Here is a 23,645-nt window from a genome sequence, read left to right on the forward strand (position 1 = left end):
GTTCAAACATAAATTTTCGATTTTTCTCAACGACAATTTGTATTGATTTTTCATTCTCGTTCGGTTTACAATAAAAATATACATCTCGTTACATCGTATATGTACACAACCATTATATGACAAAAGATCGTGTGAGAATAAGAATTAACGTGAGAAACGTAAAAGGAGATATGGACTCTTGATCACTTTTAATCCTATCATAATCCCATAAGTAATGAGTTAAGAGCATCTTCAATGATTATATTATTTTAGAATTTTTCTAACTTCCTTTTAAAATAGAGAAAAAAAAAGTGAACGAAAATAAAAAGATATCTAAATTAAAAAAAATAAGAAAATATTATTATAAAATTGAGAATTTGATGAACACATGAATAATATGAATTAAGACGTAATATTCCACCTATACATGTGTTTGACCCATGAGGGGTCGGTGCCTCCCTTTTTTTTTTATCTCTCTCTCTATAAGAATATTTGTACGTCATCAAAGAATGGCCCACACATGACTAGAAAAGTTTCTTAAGTTGATAAGATTTACCTCCTTCGTGATTTTTATTTTTTAATTAAGAGTGTTTTCGGTCTGGTTCAGATGATTAAATTCTTAAAATCACAAACTAAATAGTAACGGTGGCCTAGGAAATTTTTTAAACTGAATGGTTTGGCAGCAAATTGTCAAACCGGTTAAACTAGATTACAAAAAGACGGTTTTGTTTAACGGGTTTAGTCGGTTTGGGTCACTTATAAACTTTAAACTAAAAAATATAATGTTTTGGACGAACAATTTTTAATTCGGTTGTAAACCGATAAAAGTTGATATAGCATGAAAAGAAAATATAATTAATACTTGTGTATTTTATGTAATTTTGGCAGTTGGTTTGTTCTAGACAACTCAAGAAGATGTTCAAACCGTATACGAGAGTAAACTGAGAGTTTGGCTATTTTAGATTGGACTAGACCATTAGATCACTCAAACCGTCCGGCTTGAGTTAGTTCGACCGGTTTGAACGGTCCAACAATTTTTTGAATGTCACTGTCCATAACAGAGTATGAAGAATCAAAATTTAAAAAAAATACATTCCATTCTAACAACAATTTTAGGAATTCTAACATCAAAAATATTAATAAAATATTTAATAAATCTAATAAAATCTTATTTCTTTTTCATACATTATTAATTTTAATACCTCTTATTTGTAGGGAAAAAAAAATTAAAATACTATTTCTCTCTTCTATATAGTTTAAGAGATTTATCAAAATTTAGAGATTTTCAGGTGATACTTTTTTTTCCCTTTTTTTAGCACAACTATTGAAGTAAAAAAAATTCTAAATTTTTAAAATTGTTACTTTAGCATAGCTGGTGTAGATGCTCTATTTTTTTTTTATAATTTTTTTAATTTAGAAACTTAGGAATTAATATTTGGGAAAATTGCACCAAAATAAAACCATCTTTCACCTAATTCTTATTTTGGGGAACCAACTTTCAAAATCGTCATTTTGGGGAACTAACTTGCACCTGATTCCTATTTTGAGAAACCAACTTTCAAAATCGTCGTTTTGGGGAACTAACTTGCACCCGATTCCTATCTTGGGGAGCCAACTTGCAAAATAATTATAGAAAAATAATTAAAATTCGTTTTTTTCCAAAAATTAATACAATAAAATCTATTTTTCATTTTAAATCTCGTTTTTTTTTAATTCAGATATCAAATTGAACATTTTAAAAAAAATCCAAATTACCACAAAAAAAATTGTTTTTTACTAATGCAAAAAAAATCAATTTGATAGAAAAAAATTAATTAATGCAAAAAAAATATATTAAATATCACATTCAAGATTTTTATATCTAACCAATCCGTATCAATTAATTTTTTTCTATTAAATAGATTTTTTTTGCATTAGTAAAAAAATTATTATTGTGTTAATTTGGATTTTTTTTAAAATGTTTAAATTGATATCTAAATTAAAAAAAAACGAGATTTAAAATGAAAAATAGATTTTATTGCATTAATTTTTGAAAAAAAAAACGAATTTTAGTTATTTTTCTATAATTATTTTGCAAGTTGGTTCCCCAAGATAAGAATCAAGTGCAAGTTAGTTTCCCAAAATGACGATTTTGAAAGTTGGTTCCCCAAAATAGGAATCAGGTCCAAGTTGGTTCCCCAAAATGACGATTTTGAAAGTTGGTTCCCCAAAATAGGAATCAGGTGCAAGTTGGTTCCCCAAAATAGGAATCAGGTGCAAGTTGGTTCCCCAAMATGACGATTTTGAAAGTTGGTTCTCCAAAATAGGAATCAAGTGAAAGTTGGTTTCATTTTGATGCAATTTTCCCTTAATATTTTTAACAGATGATACATTTAATTACAAATAGATTTTTATTTTATTTTAAAGATTTCAAACTTAAATTATATTACAATTTTTTTTAAATTTTATCATCTTAATATATTTTTCAGAAGAAAAAGAATTTCATATAAAAGAGACTTTAACTCATTGTTATTGGTGAAAAAAAATAAAAAATTAATCAATGATAAGTACTACCAAAGCTCAATACTGCAGAGGAAATTAAATGAAGTACTCCGGTTACATCAGGTTTTAGAGAATTATTTAAACTTGGAGTTTTATATATATGTTTTCTCTATTTTAGAAAACAACATATAAAATCTGTTATAAAGAAATAGAGAACACAATCTTTATTTCTTTATTTTAGAGAATTTACTAGAGATACTTAGATCTGAGTGTGGATGTGTATAATGTAGGTTTTTATAAATATATACATGTGTATAGAACAGAAGGTTTATCCAACTATTAAAAACAAAAACATCAAGAACACAAAAAAAAAATATTTATATGTGAATAATTCTCTCATTGCTAAACTCGAAAAATAATTCTTTTGAAAATGCGTATATGAACCCATATTTTCTTACCTACATTTTTAGTTACCAATTATTCACATATGAAGATGTACATGTGAATTAACGTTTTCTTTTACCAAAAGTTATAATGGGTTGGGTTCCGGTGAGAATATAAGTTATGGTGAGAATAGTAAGAAAAGATCTTCTTCTTTGGATCAATCATAATTGAAGATCAACAGTAATGAGATGCACAAAATCAATTCCTATGAGAAACACAATTCATAGATACATAGGATGAGTTTAAAAGTAATCAAGGATCAAGATTATACTTCTCACCTTAATTATTATTGTACACGATTCTTTGTCTAATTACTTACACGACAAAAATTGTCCATTAAGATTTTATCATACTATAAGGGTACTCGCAATACAGCAAGATAAATCTCGATTTTAATGTTTAGTTTTTATTCTTTGTCTCTATTGATATAATACGATTTTATGTGATTTTGAGATAATGATAATGTTTTTATTTTTAAATGAAATATAAATTTGAAGAAAGAAAAGTGATATTAGTATCAAATTAACTATTTAATAGTTCTCATTTTTTCATTATAATTTAATTTAGATTTAATAACAAAGTAATTTATTCTTGGTTTAAAAATATAATTTTTTATAAAGATAATAATTAAACATTCTGTTAGAACTTAATGATTATCTTAATTATATTTTAGATTTTCTATATTTAAAATGAATGTTTATGCTGTATTTAATTGTGTTTATCTGCAGTTAGTTAAACGAATTTAAAAATGAAGATTTAATAAGTTGTACTTATGCAAAATTACTTGCAATCTTCATTTTAAGTAATATACATCAATAAACAGTATTTCATTCATAAGAAAATAGTTTTTAAGAGTTTTTATCAAATGCTATATAATATAGTATAGATAACAGTTTATTAAACTTGAAGGCTCTAAGCGAAATAAATTATATAAAATACAATTTATTTATTATGTATAATTTGACATTAATTTTAATATATTTTTGCGTCCATTTTTTGTTTTTCTTCAATTTTTTTTTGATGTTTTCTCCTGATTCTATTCCTATACGTATAATATACATATTATACGATAGAATATATATTATGATATCTAAAATATATATTATTATTATAATAATATATAAATTAATTACAGATAAGAGTTGGGTTCCGATGAAAAGGAAAATTGAGGTGAGAAGCGTAAAAAGAGATTTCCACCATTGCATTCACTTTAGGATGAGATGCATCAGATGAATCCACGTATCAAGCGCAATTAATGAGTGAATTTGAGATTAAAGTTGATCAAGGGTTCAAATACCTTCTTAAGCTTCTCACCTTCATTTTTCTTCTCGCACGATATATATATATATATATATATATAGAGAGAGAGAGAGAGAGAGAGAGAGAGAGAGATGAGCGATCAAATGAAAACCACCCTCATTTGTAAAAACCGTACAAACCACCCTTATACGTCGATTTCATTGTTTAATCTTATGAAATTTTTTCATGAAATTGTTTAATCTTGTGAAATTGTTTCATATAATATTTTTTTTTGATGAATTTGTTTCATATATGGTTATGAAATTGTTTCATATAATACTTTTTTTGATGAATTTGTTTCATATATGGTTATGAAATTGTTTCATATAATATTTAATGAAATTTTAATGAAACAGTTTCATGTATTTCTCTAAAATTAAAATAATCAAGATGATAATATCCATGATTAACACCCTACACAATAAAAATGGTTAATCAACCTCTCATAATTACAAAAAAATGAACAAAATAAAAAATTATGATTGGTTGAATAATGTTTTCACGGTTTTTACAAATTGAGTGGTTTTTATTTGAACGCTCCCCCATATATATATATATATATATATATGAGGAGAGGTTCATTTAAGAAATGATAAATATTTGATAAGTAAAGAAGTGATTCTAGACCTTCACACAGTCAAGATTGGTTAAGAATTGTAGTTTTGACTGATCAAGATTGTTTTGACTAGTCAAGCTAAAAATAGAGCGATAGTTTGGTAACTTTTATAAATAGGCGGCAAACAAGTGTATATGTGAATCCATAAGTGCATGTGTAAACTCATAGTTCATATGTGAATCAGTTACTTAGTTCATATGCGAATCACACGAGTTATTATGTGAATCAGTTAATTAGTTCATATGTGAATCACACGGGTTATTATGTGAATCACACGAGTTATTATGTGAATCACTTAATTAGTTCATATGTGAATCTCACAGGTTCATATGTGAATCACTTAATTAGTTCATATATAAATCACACAGGTTCATATGTAAATCAGTTAATTAGTTTATATGTAAACCAATTAAATAGTTCATATGTGAATTACACGGGTTCACATATGAACATATAGTTCATATATGAATCACATGGGTTTATATATGCACTTGTTTTGTCGCGTACTTGTAAAAGTTATGAAATTACTCATCCATCCTTTGCATACCATGCAATGAATTATCTGGTGCTTCACAGTCAAAGTTGTAAATCTTGACAAAATGAAGAGTTAGTATGACTTCTCTACTTCTCACACACACACACACACACACACACACACACACACACACATATATATATATATATATATATATATATATATATAGAGTTTATTTTGAGAAGTGGTAAATATTTGAAAAATAAAGAAGTGATCCTAGCCCTTCATATGGTCAAAGATCGGATTTGACTAGTTAATAATTATTGTTTTAACTAGTCAATAATACGGCTTTGATTGGTAAAGAATTGCGGCTATACGAAAAATAGAGAGTGTAGTTTTGTAACTTTTATAAATATGTGGCAAACAGGTCCATATACGAACATAAGTGATTCACATATGAACTATATGTTCATATGTGAACTCGTGTAATTCACATCAGAACTATTTAAATTGATTTACATATGAATCTGTGTGATTCATATATGAATTAATTAACTGATTCACATATTAACTCTTGTGATTCACATATGAACTAATTAACTGATTCACATATAAACAAATTAATTGATTCACATATAAACTTGTGGATTCATATGAATCAGTTAAATAATTTACATGTGAAATAATTAGCGAGTTCATATATGAACATATATTTTATATGTGTATCACACGGGTTCACATATAAACCCGTTCTCTGCCTACTTGTAAAAGTTATAAAACTACTTATATATTTTATGCATACCCATATGAGGAATTATGCAGGGTTTCACGGTCAAAGTCGCAAATGTTGACCAGATGAAGGGTTATGATCACTTATTTACTTAAAGTTAAATGTTATTTAAAATCTAACGAAAGAACCCAAAGTTTTAATCTGAAGAAGAAACCCAAAGTTAAACGTTATTTCAAATCTAAAGAAGGAACTCAAAGTTAAATATTATTTCAAACCCAAAAAATGAACCAAAGTTATGATATTGTATAATATTATTATATCTAAAAATATTTAGTATTGAGTTAATTTTGAAGGTATTGACAAGACGATTATAATAATATAATTTATAAAAAAAAATAAACATATTTTTAATGTATTTTAATTAATATATGATTATGTGTTTTATATGATAAAAATGTAAAATAAAAAAATAATCATATAAATCAAGTTAAATAAATAATATAAGTTACAAAATGTAAGTTTTAAAAATAATTAACTACGTATTTATGCTATTTAATAATATGATTAAGTTCAAAAATATTCAGTATTTGGTTCATTTTGAAAGTACTGTGAGACGATTGTAATGGTATAATATGTAAAAAAAATAAACATATTTTTAATATATTTTAGTTCATATATGATTATTTATGTTAATACAATAAAATTATAAAATGAAAAAGTAAGAGAAAAAAAACTCCAAGAATCACCAAAAAAATCAATGAAAAATATATCAAAATAAACATCAAATTAAGGAGGATAAAGTGATATTTTTATATAATTTATTTCCCTCCAATTTTCATCATATTTCAACCATTTTTGATTTAAAAAATAGCAAGATATATTTCAATTCTTTTAAAGGGTTCTCCTCAAAATGTTTTAAGAAGTTACGATTTGACCCATAAAATTTAGCACACTTTACATATCAGGGCCCTAATTTGTATGGTTTGTTACCGTTAGATTTATAGATGCTAAAAGTTGATGAAAATAACCATTTTTAACCCATGTTTTATACAATTATCATATTTTGATCCAAACTAATGTAAACGAAGCACAATTTAGACCTTTTCTAAATGTTGTTATATTTAGCCTTTAGGTGCAAGCCTATAAGAGACCTAACATGGTGTCCTAAATGACAAAATTGTCCTTATAATGATACCGGTGTGTCAAAGGCAATCCGAAACGAGTATGTGCTAAAGGTAGGTTACGATACATGTTTAACACTAATGATGTAAAATAACATTAACAAGGATCGAAAGGATTATCATCTTCTAGGGTTTTTATGTGTAAAACAGGTCTTAGTTGTTATTTATTAATAACCTATTTATCAACCAAAGTAGTTAAACTATGTTGTTACGTACAAAACGAAGTTACATATACGGGGAAGTACAGACAGAAGTTTTGGTACGTTTTCTTCTGAACATATCACGAGTTGTAAAAATAATTAAATCAAGTGTGTAATGCTTTTTTAGACGAGAAGGGGTTTCAGTAGAGGCGTTATTTCTTAAGTTAATGGAAGAATTCATTTAGGAAACAACTTTAAGTGTAATATGCCGTTTTTCGTGGTTATTTTTATAAAAGTTCTAAAAAGAAATAATTATGGCTTTTGTTCACCGACATTACAGAAAGGTAGGTGATCTTTGGTCACAAAACGATGACCTAAAAAGTGTTCTCACGAAAGAAGAAACGTGGGCAACGTTGTTTTTAAAGAAGTTTTGCAAGAAACGATATTCTCGAAAAAAGATATATTTTAAAAAAGCATTGAAAGTACATGTTAAAGATAGATTTCACCATCACAAGTAAACGAATACGTTAAAGGCCGAAAATGTTGGGTTATTATGAATAAAAAAATGATTAAATTTTTTTATAGTTTATGTGGTGGTGTCACAAGACCATGAAAGAAGATGAATACAACACATAAAACCATGAGATATTGAGCCTAGAAGCTCCATGTATTTCTATGTATATTTCAATTGTTCTGGAGTAACTAGTTTTACGTCTTATCATTTTCATCTCTACAAAAGAATTACTACACGACAGTTTCGGAAAGAAAAGCCCGCTGCTTACCTTTACATGAAGAACTAACTGGCCAGAAATACAGTGTTAACTGATTGTTTCAATCGTTGTTCCTTCCATCTCTAGACAAATCAAGGTGGCGATGCAAAGCAAGACTGGAATAGCAATGTTGAAAACAAATCATGTTAATGGTCAAAATAAGCACATATTTTGTGGTTAGCAAGTCTCAAACCTACAAAACAACAACTAACGGCTTAAAAACTATAGGCAGCGGTACCCCAGACTCCCAGGAGGTCACGAGTTCAAACCTCACCAACAACAAAGAGTGTGCATGAGTATTTGTTGTATATAAATATTATATATACTTCAAAAAAAAGTTAACTACAAAAAAAAGTTAACTACTAAAGGTAGATTTCACCATCACAAGTACCTGCAGTTTTTAGGAGCCCTCCAAGTTGATCTTAGTGAAGACTTTATGCTAGGAGGAAGAGCCATGAAGTTTTTCCAATCCTGAAGCACGATCCTAAGATCGTGAACTTTGTTGTCAAGACCGACACAGCAGTTTGCATGCATTGTGCAGACTTTGTTCAAGTCTTTGCTAGGTTCACAAAATCCACCAAAATAAGTTGTATCTAGAAACCTCAATTTTAAGTCAATGTCTGTCAGGATAGAATCAAATTTGATATTATTGAGGACATCCTGATCGTGCAAATCTGGATAGGTCGCTCTTGAAGAGTACCAGTACTTGTAAAACTCTATTGACCGGATATTGGACCTTACAAAACTGAACCCTCCATTGGCTAAATTGGTCGTTATATCTGTTGAGTTTCCAGAATAATGATCGCATGCAATCTGAAAATCTGCATCCGGATAAAAATGTGGGAAGGGGTCCCTGAGCCACATGACATCAGCATCCTGTAAGAAGGAAAACCAAAAGAATCCATAATTAAAAATGCAGAGTAGATATTATGACAAATCTGGTCAATTAGATTGAGAAGAACAATGGTAATGCAGTAGTGCACCCGAAGCATTTAAACATCAAGAGTGGCAAGGACTAGACAATCTAAATTACACATCAAGATGAGCATAAAACAGGTGCCAGAGGGTCTGGCAAACTCAGATAATCACTCCAGTCATCTCCCACCAACAATTATTGGGCTCCTTCCCACACCATATGGCCTGACAACCCTTTTCACTACTTGCAAGCTTCCTTGGACCATAATAAATCCGAAATCTTTATAGAGAATAGTAAACTATCATTTACCGAATCACTGATTCTTTGAATATTGTTTTAATCAGTTTGAACTAGTTCGCCCGTAGGTGCTCTTGTGAGAATTTGATTTTCTACTATTTTGCTATTCAGTTGAATGTTTGCCTTCCCAACATTCATCCTCTCCTCCTTTGATAAAGATGGTTCTACTTGTATATATGTTGCTCTCATGGAATTCACCCCTAGATATCAAAATTTTCTTTCATGAGGTGGCATGTAGGGATGGGCCACCAGCTTACTCCAAGAGGAAGCTCGTCATTCATTCATTGGGGTCTGGTCTGATTCAAACCACTTTCCTACAAGCAATTTCGCCTATCTAGGAGTGATAATGACTTCGGCTTCTGCAGATACTGACACAAAAATGTTGTGTTGTCTGTGCGTAAAATCATTCTCACTGGAGATGGCTCTTAATTAGGGTATTCGTCACCTGTTGACACATTATAGGAAGTAGATTCAAATTACTGATATCAGACAACCTCACCACTATCAACAGGCGGAAGTATCATGATAATAACAGGGACACTCCTCTGTCAGAGGTAGACCTGCTATCCAAGTGTGATATGCTTGGTGCAATGCAGTAGAAACACCTCCGTCCAGAATATTATTATCTCATGAAAGAAGCCTGCTGAATGGTCCTGAGAAATAGAAGTTAATGGCACGAAAGCTCAACTATCTATCACTCGGTCAGACATTGTCTACTCTGTAACCATGGTAAGTTGGTTCATTTTTACTCCTTACATTGTCATTACCTTTCTACATATATTATGATATCAGAAAGCTGCCCCATGGAAAGTAGATTGCATGGCACAAGAATCCACGCAGGAGGGTAGGAATTATTGCCAATTAAGTGCAGACAGACAAGTTGTTCCTATTACTCAAAAGTCCATTACCAGCTATAATGTATGGGTGAACATGGTTTCATAGAAAAAAAAAAACATACACCATCTCTTGTTTCACTCTAAAACCTGAATGATGTTCCTTGTGATATAACCTCGGCCACATGATTTCTGCATGTGTTTCCTACTAATAAGTTGATAAGTCCGTACTGTGACTCCTGGTTTTCAGTTAGACATAGCCATGAAGGCAAGAACAAAGTAACATATGAGATGACTAAGCACTAACAGAGTGATAACCACCTCATATGAAAGCATCATGGGTACAGGTGTACCATAATAGATCCTCCAACCATCCAAACTATCCTATATGACAGGATATCAATGAGCAGACAACTTGAAAAAGTCGCTATGGGATCCCTGATTGAACAGGCTAGTTGGACATGATAGTCGTCATGCAACCACTATCTTTTGCATTCACAGTGCAGAGTCCAACAAATGAGGAATTGCAATAACATATATCTCTTAGCATTAATTTCTGGTCCAATACCTATGCTCCAACTTCACAAGGAGGATACTTGTACAGGGAAATAATGATATTTTTACTTGTATACTCATGTACATAGACATGCATTGTCTAGGTTCATTAGGATTTTATTATACCTTTTATGGGTCTCCTGTTTTCGTCCCATGAGCTCAAATTGTATTCGTTTTCTATATTCAATTCATACTTGAACACTTTCAAGCATCAAGGTCAATGATGACTACTAAATGGCATGTGAAATAAGGAGTTGATAAAGGAAGATCAATCAAAGGAGCAGAGAAGGGGTGCTTCACAAAATAAACAGGCTTCGGTCATATTTAATAGCAAGACACTCATATCCTATAACTGAAGGTTTATATTTACATATAGTTCATAAATATGGACTAGTGGTCGGACAACATACATTTCAAATGGCTTACTCCATGTGACTTGTATAAGCTGCAGATTCCAACATTAACAACAAAACTCTTGGTAATGGTAATTGTTATACTAATGCCACTGACGTTGTTTCTATGAGAGTATCTCCAACCAACATATTTCTTAAAGAAGAAGAAGCATTGCAGGAGGGTAGGCTTCTCGATGTTAGTTTTTGATCCTTCAAGAGGAATTGTTTTTTTAGTTATGTTGTCCGTGTTTTCGCAGGGGTAAAGGGGGAAAAGATTGGCTGCATGGTAAGGACACATGTTTTTTAACTGACCGAATAAGTCACTAGCTGGCTCATTAAGCCTAACCTAACACCTCTGTATGAATTACCAAATAAGCCATACAGCCTATTAATCTGAATAAGTCACAACCGCACAGCCCTTTATTGTATCTTCCACATGCCATTGGCTGCATTTTGCCTAATTTAAATATGAGGTAGTTACACTGAGCAAAGTAGACAATGCAAGTGTCATTTAAGCTTTAATGCAAGCATAGTATGTGGCAGTGTGTGTGTGAGAGAGAGAGAGAAAGAGAGAGGATTACCGTAAAAAGAAAGTTGTATCCCATTTCAAGCACAGACCGTAAGAAATCAACCCGTCGCCACATCATCTTTAAGTAATCAGGGGTCATAAAATAGGCCTCCTGAGAGAAATCAACCCCCTCGGTGGTGAGGGCAAAGCAATGGGTGTGTACACGCTTACATCTCGCAAATGCCTTCTGATCTAGAGCAATAATCACCAAATGATTCAAAAGTCTGCTAGTTTGGTAACCAAACCTAAAGCTAGCCAAAAAGAGATCCAGAATTGAATTATTTGGATCTGCCCAAGCCTCATTCAAAGTTGTTAAGATAACTGTCTTGTCATGCATGGAAGCCTCCTTCAAGACTGTTCCTAGACTAGAATCAGCACTGTCCTACATTTGAGACAAAAGTTTTAATGAAGAATATGTTGTGTGCTACTTCACATGTAATAGCCAATGAACAATAATATTACAATACCTAATTACTCAAACACCAAAAAACCTTCAAAATTCCAAATGATAAGCATTTACTGCAAAATGAGTAGATAGTGACATTGCTGAAGTCAAAAAGATGAATATACTTATCTGTATAGAGCAAGTGTTAGGGTTTTCTTTTCGTATTCAACAATGGCCCAAAGGCCCGTGTATCCTCTATATATTATCTTATTCAACAATGAAATGAACACATTTTTACACCCCATTTAGATGCTACCTGAGCCATCACTAAGGCTGCGACCACCACACCTTTGTCTCCCACATAAACACCACTTCGTTGCCATTAAACAGCATTCAACGTATCATTCTATTCCAGCCTCATGCCAATCATGCCTTAAAAACACAACACCACTTTATCTTTCGACTCCAAGAACAAGACAAGTCCTGATGATGGAGATTTAACAAATTTTATATTTATAGACGGTTGGAAAATTCATCAGTCTAATCATAACCTCACGTTTCTTATATTACTCGGATGCCACTTCAATTTATGCATCTTCCTAGGATATGTGTGTTATATTAAGTTATGCATCCTTTATTTCATCATTCATTTATCATACTGTGACACTATTTGTCATCATTTACGTTTACATGTACATTTACAAGAAGATCTTTGGTTATTGTACAATCTGAAGTCAAATAAGCAAAGAATGGTCTCTATATCCTCTATGAAGGAAGAACATGGAGCAATCATAGACACTAGTTATGAAGTCTGACGATTAAAATGCTTGTCGAATAGTCTGCTCATCTTAGCATTCCCTCTTGTTACCTTGTAAAATGACAGCACTTAAGCAATAGCTATGGCCTATAATCAAGTGAAGCATTCTAGAAGCAGATACTTGGATTCTACTTTGTTTGAGAAAAATGCATAGATATATCTCCTTACCAGTCATATTCCATCAGAATATCATTTAAACTTACTTGTTTACAAAGGATTGGGAAGATAACTTTATTGGAAGTTGTTTCACATACTTATCTATCTAATCCACACACACCATCAACTTTAATGGGAGAGGGGAGATTGAAGAAAGTATAATGGATAAAACTGGACGGATGCAATCTGTCACAGAAGGAAAGTCATAATGGACTCTTGAAAAAACACGTAGGCATTCTTAGGCTGCTCAAGAAGTGGAGGAGGCACTGTTATGTGATATATGTAATAGCCAACCTATTTTGTACTATATAAACCTCTGTCACCACTGATTCAACCAAATCTTTTAATGAAACGGTGAGTTTCATTTTCAAGCTACTTTCTCTCCCTAAATCTAATTTTACTTTCGAAGGGAGAAAATATGGTTCAAAGTAAACTTTATGCATATTTTACTTTCTTTCAAACTAAAATATACGTCTCAAACCAAAGAAACAATCAAGGGCAAAGATCGAACTTTTAACACCTACTAACTGAAACGAGGGAACATCTTGGAGACAGATTGCGTGCTTGTATGCATATTCTCATATGCGCATTCAAGAAATGCATCATAAATAAATTTCATTTATACATGAGCACATGCACTTCCAATTTCTGGATTAAGGAATACCTGTAAAATTTGGCAGCAGGAATTTACTTTTATATACAATTTCCTACTAAAGAGTTAGAATCCCTTATCGAAACTTCCAGCATGGTATACAATAATAAAATGTTCTGGAACGATTTTCCCCAAACTGGGTTCCGATTTTGGAACACTCTGTTCCCGAATATAACATTCCCCTATGTGAATAAACGGGAAGTGCTCTGGCATTGTGACTGCTCACTGCACTTTCTATGATAATCAAATTGGCACCTATATACTTGCGAGCATAAAATCCTACTAGAGAATTTCATAAAGCGAAATCAAAACACCAAATTTACTGTTAAAACAACAGCTAATTATTTTTTATTTAAATAACGACTCAAAAAAGAGACTAACCGACAACGAGTGGAAGGACAGAGCAGAAGAGAACATGTCGGTCGACGAGACTAAGTAATCTGGAAGTCGGATCTGGCATGAATCAAAAGTGGTATTGAGAAGGAGATAAGAAAAAAGAAACGTCAGGAAGAACAAGGCGGTGGTGCGAGGACGGTGGAGCACCGTGGAGGATGTAAATTCAGAGAAGTAGTAGTGACGCAGCATTTCATACAAATGTAGTCAGAAATGGGCGGCGAGTGATGATATTCTCAGACGAACCACTGCCGCTCGTCGTCTCGTTTTCCGTTGGTTTCAGTCTCATGGACAAAATCCTGCCGGTTCTCAATGCAAAAGAAGTGTCTGAGCGAGCAAAAAGAGGGAAATCGAGAACGGTTACCAAAAAAAGCAGAAGAGCCTAGATCCATGTACAAGTCCATATGCGTAGAGTACAACCCCATTGATGCGATTAGATTTGCTTATTTATATAACAATAAACTAGGATTTTTCGTTCGTACCTTTTGTTGTTTATTACCATTTACATACATCCCTGATTTTTACTCATTAATTTATCTTTTTTAGGTTTCCTTATTTTTTATTAATACTATATTATTTGATGTGCAATTTTATGTTTGAGACCTCCAGACACTTTGATATTTGAAGTCCAAGTTTAAACCAATCAGACACCACTTTTGTGGTTAGTAATAAACATTTTTGAGTATTTGGATAAATAATTTATACCGGTGTCAAACCCATAATAAAGAGTTTTTAAAGAAGTTAAACATTTTTTACTTATAATAAGTTGATAAAATGATTTTGTAGAAAAACATAATTTATTTTAAATAAGCAAAACCCATGCACCCTCTATGTTTACTTGTTCATATTAGCCCCCCGTGGAGAGTGGAGAACATTACCCCCTTCTCCTCCGATGACCCTCGAGTCTCGACCCCTTTCCTTCTTTTTGTTGAATGGCCACCACAACACCAAACCACCTTCAACACCGACCACCACCTGCAGCGAATCCCATCGTCGTCGACCACCGGCAACATCTTCTCATCTTCCTCGAACTGTCATATGAGTTTTGAAATGTGAAAAGCTTCAATTTTGATGTTGATTTTAGGTTTTTGATTTACATTGATAGCTTCGATTGGATTTTGATGTGGATTTTAGGTTTTCGATTTTACAGTTATTCCAAAGCTTGGATTTCTATAAGTTATTTTCTCTTTGATTTACGTAATTACGTGTTGAGTATCCATGAAATAATCAAACTTGGATTTACGTTGCTTCAGCTTAGACCTAAAATGGGTTTGTAAGATTTAGGACTTAATGTTTGATTTTGGAATCTATGAATTATGATAGAGCTAGTCTAGTATGCGGTGGAGATAAGAAATTGTTTCGAAATGGGTTTGAGTTATTGAAGTCAATAATGCACTTGATGGTACACTGAGAAGAACCGACTGCCTTGGGGAAGATAAATCACAGGGGTAGTGGTTGTACACATGCTTCACCAACAAATCAAATATATACCGCCTTATAATCACATTTATCAAAAAATTTAAAAACAATTTTTAATACATAAAGTACTAGGGGCAGGTTCAAATGCGAACCATCCAATTCTTAAAAACCGTGTAAACCAATTTCGACCAATAAGAAAATTCCATTTATTTTTAATTAAATTTAATTGATAAGGTTATTTATGTCATTTTACATAATTTTTTGATAATTAAGGAAGTTAGTAATACATTTTATTTAAGGCAAATTTAATAGAAGAAAGTATGAAAAATGGTAACATTTCAAACTTTTATTATAATATATTATTAAAATCTTTATTTTTAATTATTTGCAATGCAATGAATCTGTTGGATATCTTGTTCATGTAAAAAAAATAATAAAATAGTTAATGAAATAGATTCATAAAAAAAATTAATAAAATAGATTCATGAAATAGATTCATAGCTAATGAAATAATGCATAATTGACTTTGTTCGTCATGAAATCAATATGTTGTAAGAATTTGAAGGTGAAAAGATTTCATTGCAAAATAATTAATGAAATAGATTCATGATAATGAAACGTTTTCATTTTCTTAACAAATTCGACATTAATGCACTACTTTCATTGATATCCATGTTGTATTGTATCTGAAGTTGATCCGTTCAGTTGTTAGAATAGTCATGAAACGGTTGCATAATTGGTTTTGTTCTTTTTGAAATATACATATCATGAAATGGGTGCATAATGGAATAGATTTATGTAAAATAGTTAGTGAAATAGATTCATGTGAAATAGGTAATGAAATAGATTCACGTAAAAAAGTTAATAAAGTAAATCGAGATTAATGCACTACTTTCATTATGATCCATGATTCATTGTATCTGAAGTTGATCCGTTCAGTTGTTAGAATGGTCATGAAACGGTGCATAATGAGTTTTGTTCTTTTTGAAATATACGTATCTTGAAATGGGTGCATAATGGAATAGATTTATGTAAAATAGTTAATGAAATAGTTTCATGTAAAATATGTAATGAAAAAGATTCATGTAAAAAAGTTAATAAAATAGATAATGAAATAGATTCATAGCTAATGAAATAATTCATAATAGATTTTGTTCGTTATGAAATTAATCTGCATGTAAGAATTTGAAGGTGAAAAGGTTTCATTGCATGTAGCTAATGAAAAAGTTTCATTCATAACATGTAGTATGCATAAAGTGTTATGAAACAATTGCATTAACATGTACAAAAAAGCCTGGAATAAGGAAACAAACAATTGTATAATTAAACATTTCCATAGTGAAATAAACTGAATTTTTATTTCAATAAACATTTCCATAGTATGAATGTTAATGATTGTTTACCGTTCTACTCTTATTGATGAAATAAACTGAATTTTTATTTTTTATTTTTTTTAATTTCCATAAATAWAGCMTACAAATCTTGACCATTGATCAAGAAAATGGATGGTTGAGATTGGTTTACACGGTTTACACAAATGGAGAGAGTTTTCATTTGAACGCTCCTCTAAAGTACTATACATTTATATATAAAGTCTTCAAAACAACTAATAATACATTAAGTAATATTACTTTATACATTCAATCTTAAAATCTCTTAATCTACGATTAAAATAACACATAATACAAATTACTAATACACATTATTACTTTTTCTTTTACAACTTTTACAAGTTTTAGAAACACTAAAATATGCACCAAAATAACCATTTTCATTTGGTAGTTGGTTGTGGAAACACATTTCCTGTATGAAAACATGCATCCGTCAAAACAGCGTCGTATTCATGTTACAAATTTTTTTAATAATTTATTTATTTTTAAATTATTGATAAAATTTATTTTAATTAAAAAAAAATCTTTTAAATTAAATTATGTTTTCCGTCCTTGTAACTTGTCAAACATTGTAATATTTGTCCTTATATTTTAACAAAAATTACAATTTTGATCTCTATAGCTTATAATTTATCATTAGAGTAAATTATAGATTTGGTTCCTATGGTTTGGTGATTTTTATAAAAATGGTCCCAAAATTACATTTATTATAAATTAAGACTCGTCGTATGCCGTTTTGTGATGAAGGTGTCTCTTCCTCTAACAACCATCCAATTCCGCTGTTAACCATGAAGGCACTTTTGTCCTTTTCTTTGTTTTGTCTGTACTCGAGGAACTAATTTTACAAATCACATACAAACCACATGGACCAAATCCATAATTAAATCTAAAAAATAAAAATATTATTTTTTTATACTTTGAATTTATTAAATTAATTAATTATTATACTTTAAGTTTATTCTCATATATAATTTTTTTTTCTTTCAAAATAATATGTATTATGTGTGTATATGCATGCACATGTGAGTATATGTATGCATGTTCACACACACACATATAGTTATACATAATGAGGTTCAATCGTTTAGGAGAAACCATATATATCGACCATTAGATTAATTGATTCAATTGGTGTAATTAATAACGTTTATAACAATATTTTTTAAATTAAGAAAAATCTCACCAATTCTATTCTTTATTAGAAGAAAATGAAATATAAACAAAAATCGAGCAAAAGAAATTACACTACACTAATTTATTTTTTTCATCCGTTTTTTTTTTATAATTTTCCGGTTTTTCATTTATTTAGTCTTTTTCTCTGAATTCAACTCTCTCTCTCAACACAAAATAAACGAAAAAAATTGAAAAACTATGAAAAAAACGGATGAAGAGATATATCAATAAAGATGCCAAATTAGTGAGAAACGTGATTTTTTTGTGTAATTTATTTTGCTAAATTTTTGTTTATATTTTGTCTTTTTTCGAACACAAAATAGGTGGGAACATGTTTTATAATTTAAAAAAATATTGTTGTAAACGTCTATTTGATCATATCCGTTCAATCGATTAATCTAATAATTTATATATATTATTTTTTTTCTAAACCTCGCTATATGTGTGTGTGCGTGCGTGCACACACGTACGTAGACATATGTAATTAAATATTTTTGGGAAAGAAAATATATTGTATATTAGAATTAAACTTAAAGTATAATAAATAATATATATTAAAGTATAATAATTAAGTAATTTAATAAATTCAAAGTATAAATATATTTTTTTTCTGTTTTTTAGACCTGATTAAGGATTTGGTCCCTATGGTTTGTGTGGACTTTAAGAAATTCGTCCATTAAGTAAAGACAAAAAAATGAAAAGGACGAAAGTGCCCTCAAAGTTAACAGAAGAACTGGATGGCCGTTAGAAGGAGGGACCAATTTGTTACAAAACGACATACAACAAGTCCTAATCTGTAACAAATGAAGTTTAAGGACCATTTGTAAAAATCACAAAACCACAAGAACCAAATCCATAATTTACTCTTATTATTACTTTCATCACCGAAGCTAACACCTATCTTTAAGTATGAGGGACTAAACAACAAAGCATTATATACCATAGGATTGAAAACAAAAATAAATTATAAACCATCGTGACTATAACAACAATAAATTTTAAGCCATAAGAATGGAATCGTTATTCCAAAAAGCAAACCACATGGACGAAAAAGGTAATCTACTCTTCTTTTTATTTTGCTTGTTTGTAATTGGAAACCACTTTGCCTTGAGAATATTACGTGAAAGACAAATGAAGTACATAATAACTTGTTATCTGGTTGATTTAAGAGCTTAAGGAACTGTAGCTCCTATGTTTCGGTTGCAAAACTCGAATCATGAGCTGTTTATGCAAGTACGTCATCTTAAAATCAGTTGTGCTTTATCTATATAGGTTTTTTTAAATCTTGTTTATAACAATATTTAATCAATAATCATATATATATATATATATATATATTATTAAACCATATAATCAACTTTTGAGTTGTTTTGGGATCTAAAATTGAAAAAGTTTTTAATCATAGTCGATATTGATAACAATTTAGATAGGGAAGTTATCATTTCTACGTTTCCAAATATATGTTTGAAGTGCATTTCTTCCGAGCTAACCCTACATTTCTTTTCAAACGGTAGCACAATTTGACTGTAAGAAATATGTATAAGGATTTTTCATAAAATCATCATTAGTCTAGTGGTTACTTCATTGTTTTTCATGTGTTCAAGTCTTCTATTACAATTTTTTTTTCTTCAGAAACATATTAAATCTGAAACTAAAAACTAAGAAAATGACACTAGATGGATTCAAACTCGGATTTGAGGTGGAAGAAAAGTCTTGCAAACCAACTTTACCAAGAAAAAAGTATGTTCTCATTGTAGTTTCAAAATATAATATGGTGACACACAACAAATTGATACGGTAACACATAACAAATTTTCGAGCAAATACACGGTAGCATGTGCCACCTATGGCACCTCTATGGGTCCATCCATATGATGGGACCGGATGAAAAAAAGAAGAGGAAATCTAGTTGTAGGTTTACCAAAAATTAAGAAAATTATAACTATTTTTTTTAGGAAACTTAACTTCTAACTCAAGCTAAGGGGCGTTTACCAAATGTTTATCCGGGTAAGTGTTTATTGAGATAAATTACCTTGCCGGATGAATATGACAAATACCAAGAATCTTACCGGTAAGAGCGAATGCAAGGACTGAGAGTTTTACCCGGTAAGTGAGGACGATGACTCTTACCATAGTTAACGCTTACCGAGTAAATTGTTGCATACAATGTCGTTTTGGTGGACTAAAATCTTACTCGATAAATAAGTGATAGTGTTGAATTTTACTGGTATGTGCTTAAGGAGTAAGTGTTTGGATAAACGCCCCCTAAGAAAATTGCTTAATTTTTCAAGATATGTAAAGTTGATAAATTTTTAGCAATCTAGATATGGTAATTAATATTTGTCAAATGAGATGGAAAATAAATTAATGTGAGTAGAAAGCTAGTGTGATTTGCTACGAATCAACAACTATGCCTACTCCATACAAGGAATCCGTATTTACTAACATTTCATAATTAAACACCGAGAGGTTGATTAATTTACGATTAATTGCAAGAATTTAAATTACTAATTAAACAAGTTTTGGCCTTTAACATATATATAATATCCAAATTAAAGATAATCAAGTCCTTCAATTACATCTATCTGTAGAAACATCCTCTATATGTTGGAGTCCAGTAGTCCGATCCGTTGTTCTCATGGTACACTGGAGGAGTACACGATATGGGAACCAAACACAAACCTCTGCTCTTTAGATCGACCTTCTTATCTCCTCTCTCTTTTGTTTCCAATCGTGCCCATGTCTCCTGAAATCCGAAACAATATTAGATCAACCCTTTTTCAGAATCTGATCAATTTGATCATATAGTAATTTACTAGCTAATAACAAGTATTCTCTGATCGGATTTTGGTTCTCACCTTCACGATATTTGTCTTCATGTATGGATTGCTCAATAACTGCAAAAGGAAATGTGCATTACATTAATTACTTGTTTTAATTTCTATTGTTTTGAGTGAAATTAATAACCATCTGTAAATGATGTTGTTACCTGTACTTGTTCTTGTAGACACTTGATATAACCAATTGCTTCCCATAATACTGAAGCTGTATCTGTCTGAGGAATCAAGGAAAGTTAGATCTTTTGGAGCACGAAAGGAAGATAATAACAGGAAAGATTACGCATTCAAGTTTCATATATACCTTGCCGAACGGTGACACAATCTGCTGAAGGGCTGTTATTTTTTCCTCGAGCTTTGGTTTAGGATGCTGAATCGTTATGATTTTTTTTCACAAAATGAGATAATTAATATTTAAAGAAACACCATATACATATGAGCTGGAATTGAGGTTAATTTACATGTCATATATAGATGGATATATATATATATATACCTTAGTTGATGAGACTGTAGAAGTTTCGAGCTTTGGTTTCTTTAAGAGTGATCCTGCAGGGTGATCTTCTGATTTCTTTCTCTTCCCTTCGTTAGCAACTCCATTTCCTCTTCCATTGATTTTAGCAGGTGTGTTGCCTCTTGGTCTCATTGGCTGCAACTTTTGTGATGAAACATGTATTAGGAAATTTAAAACCTAATTAAGCTATCATATATGTATGAAAAAGTGAATATGTTCAAATGCTTACGCGACCTATAGAAGTAACACTTAGGTGATACCGTCGTTTTTGTTGGATTTTAAAGGCATAGCGTTAAGGCGTAGCTTTATGCTAGTCGTAACAAATTTGTAAAGACGAAAGACATTAAGAAAAAACAACGGCATATATTTTATAAGATTTACGTTTATTCATTAGGGTTTATTGTGTCTTTTGAAAACTTGTCAAAATCATTTGGTTTTCTGTTGAATTATAGATATATACACACACATATATCTCGTACCCATGCACATGTATACAAATATACGGTGTTCAAATCTATCTGGCTCAAGTGGCTTTGCTTGCCTTTTGTTTATATTTGCCGATCCAAGATATATATATATATATATATAGAGAGAGAGAGAGAGAGAGAGAGAGCGCTCAGTTACCTGATAAGAAGTATGGATTGCCTGTTTTCTTAGGTCGGGTAAATTCATGGAGTTCATAATGGGTTTACTAGACATGTTACTCTCTGATAGTGGCTTGTTTAAGCAGCTACCAAAAGCAACCAAATCAGCAAAACCCCTTCCGTTGGCACATTCTAAATTCGGCATACCACTGTAATAATACTTGGTATTATCCCCAACAACCATGTTGTTAATCCCTACTTGATATTCCATTGGGTGACTACTTAATCCTCTCCGAAATAACCCCTCACGTTCAATATCACTCTCTGTGTGTTCATTCTTTATAGCTGTGAATTGCCCACTGTATTGATCAAACTGTGGACTTATTTCAACATCCGGGGGTGCAATCGACCAACTTGTTACTGAAGCTGGATTCTTACTTTGGTAAAGGCCATCGTTGAACCCACTGAAATTTTTTTCAAAGTGATGCAGATTTGTTGGGCTTGAAAACTCCCATCCGCTGTCTATTTTCTTCAAATAATCACACGCTGGTTCATACATCCGAGTCGAAATGTTCTGCAGTTCTCCGGTAGCTCCAACACCTCTACATATGTATAGTTCACTCATTATTACTAGAACAAAAGTTGTGTAAATGTTAATGAACATAGAACATACTTATATATATATATATATATATATATATAAAATGGATGTTAGGTTATATTAAAATAAAGTGGAAGGATGGAAAGAACAAAAGGAATCCACTAAAGAAGAAAAAGAAAACCTTTCTACAAGAACCTTTTTTTCCTTCTCTTTACTCAATCAATGGTTCATCATTACCAGATAGCAATAACCGAAGAAGAGTAAATCACCGATTGGACGGTTTTAAATTTATCATTTTTCGCGTAAGTTTGCCATTTTTTTTTTCTTTTTAAATGAGATCGCATGTGTATAATATCACATATTATTTTTCTAAGCTCGGAAATTGTTGTGTATTTAGTTCTAATATTGACGGTATCTACGGATTTAATTTACCCTACTTCTAGAATTTTCTAATATGTGCCTACAAGTATTCCGATGTCTTTTGATCCAACTGGTTTTTTAACCAGATCACTGAAACAATCTATAAGCGACTAAGTTGGATATCAATTAGTATTGAATCGTTTTCAGTTGATGTAATAATTAATTAACTTACAGTAAAACTTGGTTCCAGAGGTGATGATTATCGGAAACTGCCTCTCCGTAGGGATCGTTGGTGGATGATTTCTCTACAAGTTGTCGAGAAGACTCCATGCTGAGCCCAGAATTGTTGGAAGCGTTAGTCGTAAAAGAAGTAGAGATAGAAACATCTTCTTCACCACCAGAGCAGTTAGAATTAGGGTCTTGAGGATTGTTGCATGGAGGATTACTTCCATAATCAGCTCCACCACCAGTCCATGAACAAAGAGAAGAAGTATGAACATCTGGCCACCACCTTGCCGCAGAAGATGTTGCAACAGAGTTTTGATTGCATTGCTCAGCCATTATACACTTATCCATTGTGAAACTTAATTAAGCTGATGGGGGTGTAGGGGTATTTGGAATATAAAGGGTGGATAATATATGAGTGTTGTAGGTCTATTATGAATTTAAATCATATATCAATGTAGT

The 23,645-nt window shown here is 31.1% G+C and overlaps 2 protein-coding genes across 3 annotated transcripts; both read right to left on the reverse strand.

The window, feature by feature from the left end:
* Positions 1-7,951: 7,951 nt before the first annotated feature.
* On the reverse strand, positions 7,952-14,350 carry LOC112523399 (uncharacterized protein At4g15970-like). Its single transcript, XM_025132990.1, has 4 exons — positions 14,068-14,350; positions 11,690-12,058; positions 8,507-8,991; positions 7,952-8,231 (listed from the first exon to the last, which is right to left on the reverse strand). The coding sequence occupies exons 1-4, from the start codon at positions 14,269-14,271 to the stop codon at positions 8,177-8,179; spliced, it is 1,113 nt and encodes a 370-aa protein (XP_024988758.1). The 5' UTR covers positions 14,272-14,350; the 3' UTR covers positions 7,952-8,176.
* A 6,197-nt stretch (positions 14,351-20,547) lies between these two features.
* On the reverse strand, positions 20,548-23,562 carry LOC112523281 (transcription factor bHLH111). 2 transcript variants are annotated; one of them, XM_025132810.1, is made up of 7 exons: positions 23,191-23,562; positions 22,038-22,599; positions 21,396-21,548; positions 21,204-21,269; positions 21,052-21,117; positions 20,921-20,959; positions 20,548-20,808 (listed from the first exon to the last, which is right to left on the reverse strand). In XM_025132810.1, the coding sequence occupies exons 1-7, from the start codon at positions 23,532-23,534 to the stop codon at positions 20,644-20,646; spliced, it is 1,395 nt and encodes a 464-aa protein (XP_024988578.1). In that variant the 5' UTR covers positions 23,535-23,562; the 3' UTR covers positions 20,548-20,643. The 2 variants fall into 2 exon arrangements, with proteins under 2 accessions (XP_024988578.1, XP_024988577.1); XM_025132809.1 differs by having other exon boundaries at positions 21,396-21,554.
* Between the last annotated feature and the right edge of the window lie 83 nt (positions 23,563-23,645).

Source organism: Cynara cardunculus (genome assembly GCF_001531365.2).
Source record: "Cynara cardunculus var. scolymus isolate 2C chromosome LG 12, CcrdV1, whole genome shotgun sequence".
Classification (NCBI taxonomy): domain Eukaryota; kingdom Viridiplantae; phylum Streptophyta; class Magnoliopsida; order Asterales; family Asteraceae; genus Cynara; species Cynara cardunculus.